This window comes from Chiloscyllium plagiosum, chromosome 25 (assembly GCF_004010195.1).
Source record: "Chiloscyllium plagiosum isolate BGI_BamShark_2017 chromosome 25, ASM401019v2, whole genome shotgun sequence".
NCBI classification, from domain to species: Eukaryota; Metazoa; Chordata; class Chondrichthyes; order Orectolobiformes; family Hemiscylliidae; genus Chiloscyllium; species Chiloscyllium plagiosum.
In genome coordinates, this window is record NC_057734.1 from 9,754,797 (window position 1) to 9,766,249 (window position 11,453).

At 44.0% G+C, this 11,453-nt stretch overlaps 1 protein-coding gene across 1 annotated transcript; it reads right to left on the reverse strand.

Moving 5' to 3' along the window:
- Nucleotides 1-1,935: 1,935 nt before the first annotated feature.
- si:ch211-170d8.2 (uncharacterized protein LOC571755 homolog) lies at nucleotides 1,936-8,680 on the reverse strand. Its single transcript, XM_043715300.1, has 3 exons — nucleotides 7,674-8,680; nucleotides 5,259-5,418; nucleotides 1,936-2,580 (listed from the first exon to the last, which is right to left on the reverse strand). The coding sequence occupies exons 1-3, from the start codon at nucleotides 8,149-8,151 to the stop codon at nucleotides 2,367-2,369; spliced, it is 852 nt and encodes a 283-aa protein (XP_043571235.1). The 5' UTR covers nucleotides 8,152-8,680; the 3' UTR covers nucleotides 1,936-2,366.
- Between the last annotated feature and the right edge of the window lie 2,773 nt (nucleotides 8,681-11,453).

Here is an 11,453-nt window from a genome sequence, read left to right on the forward strand (position 1 = left end):
TGTTGGTCAATTTCTGGAGCCAGTTCCATCTGATCTGTGCATTAATTTTATCTAAAGGCTTCAGTTCCACAACCTTACCTAACAAAGGTCTTCATTTTGAAATTTTCAGTTAACTACCAGAGTTTCAGGTCTATGAAGAGCTTCTTTTAATGCACCAAAACTCAAACTAGTAAATATCAGCGCAAGAAAGTAAAAGCCTTTGACATGTGCATGATAAGAGTTGTGGTACAAATCCCATATGGTACAAACATGTAAGACAAATGACAAGGTATTTGAAATTGCAAAAGTAGATGGATCTCATGACATCAGAACACCATGCAAACGTGACTACAAGCATTTGAGGTCATTAGAAATATGCTGCCTGAACGAATGGTAATTTAATAAACACTTAAAGGGGAATAAGCAGAGAAATGATATTAACTGGAAAGCTCTACTGAAGAGCCATCACAGGTATGATTAACCAAAAGTCATTCTTTTTATGCTATATTATTCAATCTTTACAATTACCTGCACGGTCAGGTAAGGAACAAATCAAATAATTTTAGTTCCATATCAAATTAATATGTTAATTTCAGAAGAGTGGTTATTGCAAGTGAATGCAATCAGGTGAACAATGTTGATTTGATTAAATCCCTTGACCTTTAGCTCACTGGATGGTACAGATACAAAAATATGACTGCTCAGCATTTGCTGTCTCAGGCAGAGAACATGCAAGATACCAGAGTACAACTAATACTCGTGAATTGCACTCCAGCAGGAATGTGGAGAGGAGGGAAGGAAACTGAGGATAAAGGTGGTCATACAAAGATACAGCAGTTTTTAATACAAAGCTTTTCCGAACATGGATATCTTTTACAGCATGTTGTAACATCACAGTAAAGGTACCTTAATGGATACATTTACAAAGAAAAAGTTAAAAATATACATAAATAGATTCAATCTGTATTTACAGGTTCTGTATGTTTACAAATTCTGTACATATTTTCTAAAGTGCATATGACTAGTGAGATAATATGAACAACATTATCTTTAAACCCTAACCCAGAAATAACCTGGCAATATATAAGTGTCTAAAGTGTTTTAGGAAATCATAGCAAATTGATAACAATTCCTGAAAAAAAATCCATGTTAACATTTAGATATTTATACACCAATACAGTGTTACCTCTAGGATGATATTCATGTAAATAGCTGGCATTGGTAGAGAAATGGCCTGAATAGTAATTTGTTCAAATTATTATTCTTGGCTGTTAGTCTCCTGGCATCATTGGGTCAGATAGTTTTGATTCCCGTGAGGTAGTGAAGTCTCATGAGCAGAAGTGATTACTTATTGGCACTTTGTCCAATTTCTCCAGTCTCAATTTGGCACATTGGGACAGAAAGTTAGTCATGTATATACATAAAGCTGTCAACTCAACACACGTCTTTGCATCGTCTCCTGTAGGTTTATCCTGCAAACTGGATAAATCCCACTGTGATGGAGCAGACAATGTACTTGTATCCTTCACCATTGTTTCAATGGTGCCATTTGTCTTGTAAACACTGATAGACTTGATGCTATGTCCTTGTGTGATGTTGTGGTCAGGGTTTTTACACAGCCCGCATTCTACCCACCTTAGTCATATCATTTCAGGACCAGGGCATAGCATATTCTCTGTTGAGTGGAATTACTGACTATTTTGGTTTTAAAGGACTTCATGAGTGAGTTGCATCTTCAAAAGCCTACATTAGAATTAGAATTAGAATCCCTACAGTGTGGAAACAGGCCCTTTGACCCAACATGTCCACACCGACTTTCTGAAGGGTAACCTACCCAGACCTATTCCCCTATCCTATATTTGCCCCTGACCAATGCACTTAACCTACACATCCATATGGGCAATTTAGCATGGCCAATTGACCTAACCTGCACATCCTTGAACTGTGGGAGGAAACCGGAGCACCTGAAGGAAATCCACGCAGACACGGGGAGAACATGCAAACTCCACACAGTCACCCAAGCTGGGATCAAACTCGGGTACCTGGCGTTGTGCGGCAGCAATGCTAACCACCGAGCCACCATGTCACCCTGTACTTTGTAGAATTTGTCTTGCTTTCAGGATCGCTGTTAATGGTGAGGGACACCATTCAGACCCTTAACTAAAGAGCAAGTAGACATTGAGCTTCAGCTCAGAAACCCCACTTGAAGAGGAAGATTGACCATCAGGAATCCCGCTAAAGAGGGGTTCCATTATGAGGGCAATAAAGCTGGTGCAAACTGGTAAAACTGCCAATTCCAATACCAAGCCTCAGCTGTCCATGCATTTATTCAGCTGAGTCGGCTGAACAGGAAAGATTGTGATGCACGCCCTCTTTAATGGAGTGTGTTAAATGTAACCAATGGCCATGAAAGGTGCACGCAACACACTGACCCCATGTTCGCTGCATGACAATGCTGTATTGCCCTGAGAGCACTTCAGTATTAGGGAGAACTCGATTGTCCCACCACCTTCCTTAAAATGTGCCTCCTTCATCATCTTGAAGAGGAACAACGTGTCGAAGGCTAGCTCGGATTCATCGTGTTTGTGCCAGGTGATGTTACTGCAACACACAAAATCAGACGAGATGAGAAACAGGTAACTGCCGAATGAATCAGAGCAGCTTTCCTTGAATTAGCCTCCCGTTTCCCAAATGTACACAGGGATGCAGCAGAAGCTGGAAATGAATAGATTAGCACAAGGGCCAAAACAAAATGCAAATCCTGTATTGCCTGTATCCCCATATCTCCATATACCCAACGACCATGCCCTTTTATGACTCTATTCAGTGAACAATCATCAATTAGAAAGTACATTCCTACGATCTTCATTTCTTTTAGAGTCCATAAAGACAGGCTGCCCAATGAAATTCATCAATATATTTGATAAAGGCAAAAGTGAGGACTGCAGATGCTGGAAATCAGAGTCTAGCTTACAGTGGTGCTGGAAAAGTACAGCAGGTCAGGCAGCATCCGAGGAGCAGGAAAATCGACATTTCGGGCAAAAGCCTTTCATCAGGATGTGTAGGCTGCTTTTGATAAAGCCTGACACTGATTTTTTACAATTTGCTCAAATATAAAGGACTTTATTCTCTGTACAATAGGTGACTAGCCTAAGCAACAAAACACACTGGCAGAGGGACAGACAGCAAATCACTCTCTCGTCTGCTTAGTTGGGTTGACCCTTTAGAAAGAGGAGTAGGCCATTCAGCCTGTCTAGTGTCATCATTCAATAAGGTGATTTTGACCTTGACTCCATTCTCTACCCCACCACCTAATAACTTCTCACTCCCATGTTCATCAGGAATCTAACTGCCTCGTCTTAAAAATATTCAATGACTCAAGTCTCTCTCTCTCAGGGAAAAGGTTCCAAAGGCTCAGCATCCACAAATCCTTCACATTTTCATCACAAATAGACTTATATTGTCGCCCTTAATTGTAGTCTCTCCTTCAAGGGGGCAGTATCAAAGAAGGGAAGCAAATTCCAACTCATCAGTAGCCAATTAATTCATCACGGTTTCACAAAAATTGGGTGTGCCCCGTGGCACAGAGGGATTGCCAGCTGAAGGAAGAGATGATGAGTTGACCAATCAACTGGCGTACTTTGTAGAGCTACAGCTGAAAGCTGAGCTTCCTCCCACTAAGATTCTCATTAGCCAACCTTGATGGGTACATGGACTGTCTGCCAATGTTCCACTGCGTTAGCCATTCAGTGCTGTCAGTGCTTCTGAATTTACCTCAGGCAAAGTGGACTTATAGTCCATGGCACAGGGGTCTGGGTCCCATTAACCTTTGAGACTCATCAATCATCTCTCTAGACTTTGCAGATGAATATGCAATGCACTTCAGGTGAACAGCAACTCAACAGAAACGGCAAATAATTTCCCTACTAGTGGGAGATGATCCCAACAGGACTGTTATTGCCATTCCTTCACTCTCACTGGGTTAAAACTCTGGAAATTCCTCCCCAAACAGAGCTCTGGTGTACCTACACCACATGGTACTTGTTACAGAGTGGTTCAAGAATTTGGCTAACCACATCACCTTCTCAAGGACATTTAAGGATAGGCAATCTATGCTGGCCCAGGCAACAATGACCTTACAAATTTGAGAAATAGCTTGGGTGTGGAGACTCTAAGACAGGATGATGGTAATCTGAGGTCCAGAGCTTCCACAATTGCAATGGCCTGCCAGTAAAGATACACCACAGCAATATGTCCCAAACAACTTTAAAATAATCTTTAATTTGCTGCCAGCATTTCTGAGGACATTATCCTCTCTTTCCTTGATCCTTGCCTCCACGGACAGAGGTCTATCTCTGGCATCATGTCCACGGATCATGTAAACCTGTTGATGAGGAATGTTGTCAAGGGTTTAAGCTACAGGGAGAGGCTGAAAAGGCTGGGGCTGGTTTCCCTTGAGCATGAGAGGCTGAGGTGTGAACTTATAGAGGTTTACAAAATCATGAGGGGCATGGATAGGGTAAATAGACAAGGTCATTTTTCCCTGGGATTGTGGGGGGGAGTCCCTAACTAGAGGGCGTAGATTTAAGGTGAGAAGGGAAAAATTTAGAAGGGACCTAAGGGGCATCTTTTTCACGCAGAGAGTGGTGCATGAACTGCCAGAGGAAGTGGTGGGGGCTGGTACCATTACAATATTTAAAAGGCATCTGGATGGCTGCATGAATAGGAAGGGTTTAGAGGGATATGGGCCAAATGCTGGCAGATGGGACTAGATTAATTTAGGATATCTGGTCAGCATGGATGAGTTGGACCGAAGGGTTTGTTTCCATACTGTACATCTTTAAGATTCTCTGTCTATTTGCACAAGAAGGTCATCACAGCCTCATCCTATACTGACCTGACATTTTTACACATTTCCACCAGTGATTTCTGGACCTCTGTCAGAAATTTGTCTCAACTGATTTTCTCCAGCCCAGGGGCTTAAGACAAATAAAAAGTATCAACAAGAAAGAAACTGGATGTTGGAAATTAGAAATACAACTGAAAGTGTTGGAGAAACTCAGCAAGCCTGACAGCATCTGTGGACAGAGAAACAGCTAACATTTCGACTCTTTAGCTAATTGTGGAGTCCTCTTTCCCAAGCTCTGCTGAATTTGGTATCAACTATGGGATCCTCGTTTTCTGAATTGACTGTGCAACCCACTAGATCACATTCCCGGTGACAATGGCGGTTAGTTACATTGCTGGGTTAGGATTTGCATGGTTTTATATTTCCTCACCGTGTGGTTTTGGTAGCTGTGATGCCTTGCATTTTTAATCTGATCTCTGCCTCCAGCATCACTCGATCTGGGTTGGCAATGTGCAAGTTCAGTTGTGCTCGGAGTACATTCAGATTCAAATACTCCGGCCTTAGGAAGAATTCCATCTTCCTCTCGTCATCTGTGAAACAAATACATATCTTCGTCAGCCTTTCAACTTCATTTGAAATAATCCTGCCTGCCTACTTTGAAGTAACATTTGAAATTGAGCAGAACCCATTGCATCCAACTGACAGTCAGTTGACAAGGATTCAGAGTTCAGAAAATATTTGTAAATGAAATTAAGTCTCTGCATTGATATTGTACATGAACTTGGAAACTATTCCCTCATTCTTTGTCCAGATGAAAAATCGTATGGTGTATGGGGTGAAGAGTAAAAAGAGGTGGTTATTTGAATGTTTAGTAATGAACTGGTGGCTCACAGCACCAGGGATCTGGACTCGATTCCAGCCTCAGGTGAGTTTGCACATTCTTCCCCATAGCTGTGCAGGTTTCCTCCCACAGTCCAAAGATGTGCAGGTGAGGTGGATTGGCCATGTTGGATTATCCCATAGTGACCAGGGATGTGCAGGCTGGGAGGATTAGCCATGGGAAATGCAGGGTTACACAGATAGGGTAGGGCGGTGGCTTCTACATGGGATGCTCTTTGGATGGTCAGTGTGGGCTGAATGGCCTGCTTCCACACTGTAGGGATTCTATGAATATTTACTGACTGGAGTTTCCTGAATTTCAGACCCTGTGGTCATTCCCAGTGGGCACATGTTACAGCACGGTATTGAAGGTAATTACCCATTCCCAAATTCTAGCAAAGTCATTGTTGGGAGCTTTACGATGTCAAAGTATTGCATTTAAACCCCTCTTTCCTCACCATCCCATCTCCTTGCTGAATTGCACAGGCTATAATTTCAATTTTCCCTGGACTCTCAGCTCCTGTTCCATGTGTGAATGCCCTCCCTCCCAGCCCCAGGGACATGCTCTACAGGGTTTCTTTTGTTACCAAAAACAAAAATGTCTTATTGCCATTGGAGCACTGAATTCACCATCATCACCCGCAACACACACTGACAAGAGACTGGCACTTCATAAATCACTACTATATCTGAGAAATTCTAACAATTGAGATTTGATGGAGGTTTTCAAAATCACAAACTAGCTGGCTAGAGTAGACCGGGAGAACTTGTTTCTGCTTGTAACAGGAATCAGAATGAGAGGGCATAGATTTAAAGTGATGTGCAAATAATGTCAGAGTGTTATTGCACAGCCAGTAAGAATAGGGTCTGGAACACACCGCCTGGAAATGTGGTGGAGGTAGGTTCAATTGAGGCATTCAAGAGGGACATTGGATTATTATTTAAATACAGATGATGTGCCGGGATATGGGGAAAAGGCAGGAGACTGGCAGCAAAGAGAGGAACTGCGATGGGCCGATGGGACTCTTTCTTGGCCTTAACTATTTTGAGGTGCATTTCACTGCCCCTCTCTCTTTGGTTCCACGGAGCCTTTTTGAATTTTCCTGCTGACTTCTGCTTTGCCCAGAAAATAAAGCATCCTGGCCTTTTTATTAACCCTCTGAAAAGCTGAAAATATTTAGATTCCCTACAGTGTGGAAACAGGCCCTTCGGCCCAACAAGTCCACACTGACCCTCTGAAGAGTAACCCATCCAGAACCATTCCCCCATCCAATTCTGCCCCCTGACTAATGCACCTAACACTGTGGACAATTTAGCATGGCCAATTTACCTGCCCTGCACATCTTTGGACTGTGGGAGGAAACCAGAGCACCCAGAGGAAACCCACGCAGACACGGGGAGAATGAACAAACTCCACACAGACGGTCACCCGAGGGTGGAATAGAACCCGGGCGCTGTGAGGCTAAAATGGCTGTGAATTTACTTTTTTTTTAAAAAAAGTGCTTAAGCACACACTGCATCAATTCACGTGTTAAAGCTCAATCATTTCTCGACTGGATTGAAAGCAAAATGCTGGAAATCTGAAACAGAGAGCTGGAGCATTGCTGCATGCTGCCAGACCTGCTGAGCCTATGCAGCAACGTTTTCTGATTTCCAGCATCCGTAGATCTTTTGGGTTTTTAGCTGGAGAACCTCTAGCAGCATCTGCGGGGAGAGAAACGTGAGTTCACGTCTCACTCAGACCTTCTACCTTAACTCTTGTTCCCCTGCCCACAGATGCTGTTGGACCTCCAGCAATCCCTGTTTTGTTTTAATTTTTTGAGTTTTTCCCGCATTCGCTCTGTCCCTTCTACATTCCGCGGACTTTGGACAACTTCTGGCTCGAGCCAGTCTTCTGGATATTCCCTTTTGTTCTGAACTGACTTCTCGGCTGACAATGAGCACATTACTTTTTGGGTGTACTTACGCCCAATTAAACGCCCCTGGTAGCCTCTTATCTTCTTACAGGGATAGCCCAGTTTGCAGCAGCTGTAAAACCGCTTCATGAACATCAGGAGGTGCCACAATGGGAAAACTTTCCAGGGGGGTTCAGTCGAGGCGGTGGTGATGGTTACTCTATACTTGACTGTGTCGGTGACTTCGGCCAGGCCGCTGGAACTGGAGGACCAGCTCTCCCTGGACTTGGAGCAGTGTGGGTGCCTGAGCCCTAGGAAGGTCTCTCTCCTGCCCATCCTCTTGTTGATGGCGGAATCCAGGGTGTCATCGCTCAGGTCCAGCTCCAGGCTGCCGCTGAGGAAATCGTAGAAGGGGCCGGCCTCCAGGGACGGGGAAGGGGAAGCAGCAGGGAAGGCAGATTGAGCCCGAGGGAGGCTCAGGAACAGGCAGCAAGCGAATGCAGCGCCGAGCACCATCCTGCCTGTACTGGGGAGCAACTCCTTGTGCATGAGGCAGGAACAGCTGAAGGATCAGTCAGGGCAGAACTAATGATCCAACCCACATCTATATAATCCTCAGGCGACTCATTAATCCTGGCCACTGTGTGTTTCAGCATTTACGAGGGTGTGTCTAGCCTTGTGGCGTCCGCCGATATTAAAACAAATTTGCCTGTGAATGGGATGATAATGGTGTACAATACCTCTTGTCCCTAATAGCCACCATTGCTGCACATCAAGTCGCCAGGCACTTACCAAATTAGAGAATGGGCCTGGAATTTCAGTCGAAAGGGTGCCTACATAATCTAAGTTTTGAAATTGGTTAAAATATCCTGAAGAAGGGTTTATGCCCGAAACATCGATTCTCCTGTTCCTTGGATGCTGCCTGACCTGCTGCATTTTTCCAGCAACACATTTTCAGCTAAAATATCACTTGCAAAGAGGGTCAGGACTGTTTACTCAATTCCCATTTCAGGACAACACACCTGACCTTCTGAACTTTGCAATGTTTACTGTCGCTTCGAACTAAAATAAAACCAAAAAAAACTGCGGGTACTGGAGATCTGAAACAAAAAAAGATAGACATTGCTGGAGAAACTCAGCAGATCTGGCAGCCTGTGTAGAGAGAGAAACAGCTAAGATTTCAGTTGTGAAGGATGGTCACTGGACCTGAAACGATTCTTTCCACTGATACTACCAGACCTGCTGAGTTTCTCCAGCAATTTCTGGCTTTGTCTCCTTTGTTTGTTCCCCCCAGATTTCTGGAATTCACAAGATTGTTTTATTTTGTTCATAACCTTACATAAGCAATTGGACATTGCAGACCGTTCTTGAATTTTATCATCTGAAACCTGCAGCTTGGATAGTTGGAGGAATCAATCAAAACTTTCAAACGTGAGTTACTAAATGCTTCAACTTGGAAGACTTTAGAGCATAAAATATAAGGCCATAGATACAGAAACAGAAGTAGATCATTTGGCCCATTGATTTTGCTCCATTGTTTGATTCCCAATCCCATTCTTCTGCCTTCTCCCTATAACCCTATATTGCCCTACCAGTCAAGAAACAATGCCTTAGGGTGACACAGTGGCTCAGTGGTTAGCACTGCTGCCTCACAGCACCAGGGATCCAGGTTTAATTCCTGGACGACTGACTGTGTGGAGTTTGCACATTCTCCCCGTGTCTGCGTGGGTTTCCTCTGGGTGCTCCAGTTTCCTCCCACTATCCAAAGATGTGCAGGTTAGGTGGATTAGCCGTGCTAAATTGCCCATAATGATAGGTGCATTAGTCAGGGATAGATACAGGCTAGCGGAATGGGTGTGGGTGGGTTGCTCTTTGGAGGGTTGGTGTGGACTTGTTGGGCCAAAGGGCCTATTTCCATACTGTAGGGATTCTAATCTAATCTAATTTCTTGTCCTCCACAGATCCACCAAACTCTGGCTGAAGAAATTCTTCCTCATCTAAAGGGTCGAGCCTTCCCTCTGAGGCAGTGCCATTGACTCTTAGTCTCTCCTCCTGGTGGAAACGTCTTCTGCACATCCACTCTATCCAGACCTCTCAGTATTCTGTAAACTTCAATCAGATTCCCCTTTGTCCCTCTAAACTCCATTGAGTACAGACCCAGTCTCCTCAACAACTTTGTGGGAAAGGGCAGACAAATGGGAGAAATAGAAAAAGGCAAAATACTGTGGCTGCACCACAGAGATTTGCTGGAGAAACTCAACAGGACTGGCAGTATCTTTGGAAAGAGAGAGAGAGTAACAGGTTGAATCTGGCACGACTTCTTCAGAGCTAAGGAGGAATAGCGAGCCTCTTTCAGAGGGTCAGCAGAGGTACAAACACTGCTTGCTGTGTTGAATCGTTTTAGGATCAGTTGATGATTACATAAAATAAGCTTTTATTTGGGACCAAGCTTACTGACCCTGCCAGGGTCTTTCTTTGATTAATTTCTGGGATATGGGCATCACTGGCTAGGCCAGCATTTATTGTCCATCCCTTATTCCCCTCAAAGTGGGGAATTGCTCAGACATTTCAGAGGGCAGTTAAAAGTCAACCACATTACTGTGGGTTTGGAGTCACATGGAGACGAGACCAGGTAAGGATGGCAGATTATTCTTCCCTGGAGGATATTAATAAACAAGATGTGCTACCACAACAATCAATAGTAATCATCATGGTCACCTATACTGATTAGATTTACACATTAGGTCTGAAGTGCTGTCTTGATTTTGCCATTAAGACCAATTGCCACAGGCCCAGACTAATGTTCTGGGTAAGTGGGTTCATATCCACAGCAGCTAATGCAATTTCAATTCAGAATAAATTTGAAATTAAAGGTTTTGGGGCAGCATGGTGGCTCAGTGGTTAGTACTGCTGCCTCACAGCGCCAGGGACCTGGATTCGACTCCACCCTCGGGTGACTGTCTGTGTGGAGTTTGCACATTTTCCCTGTGTCTGCGTGGGTTTCCTCCAGGTGCTGTTGTTTCCTCCCACAATCCAAAGATGCAGGTTAGGTGAATTGGCCATGCTAAATTGCCCACAGTATTCAGTGATGTCTAGGTTAGGTGCATTAGTCAAGGGTAAATGTAAAGTAATAGGGTAAGGGAATGGTTCTGAGTGGGTTATTCTTTGGAGGATCGGTGTGGACTAGTTGGGCCAAATGGTCTGTTTGCACACTGAGGGACTCTATGATTAGACCCTGACCATGAAACTGTCATCAATTATCATAAAAACTCAACTGGAAAGATATAAAAGGGACCTATGGGGCAACTTTTTCACACAGAGGGAGGTACGTGTATGAAATGAGCTGCCAGAGGATGTGGTGGAGGCTGGTACAATTACAACATTTAAGAGGCATTTGGATGGGTATATGAATAGGAAGGGTTTGGAGGGATATGGGCCAGGCGCTGACAGGTGGGACTAGATTGGGTTGGGATATCTGGTCGGCGTGGACAGGTTGGACCAAAGGGTCTGTTTCCATGCTGTACATCTCTTTGACTCTATGGTTCACTAATGCCATTTAGGAAAGGCAATCTACCAGGGGTGATTAGGGACAGACAACAATTGCCAGCCTTCCTTCCAACAAAGGAACAAATAATTATTTTTATTAGCTGAATTTAAAGCTGCAGCCAATGTCCCTGTGTCATTACAGTGGGCCTCTGGATGACCAGTCCATTATGAATGTACCAATGTACACTGAGTTGGATGATCAGCCATGATCATATTGAATGGTGGAGTAGGCTCGTAGGGCTGAATGGCCTACTCTTGCTCCTATTTTCTGCGTTTCTATCCCATTTCACTTGTCCCTCACATCA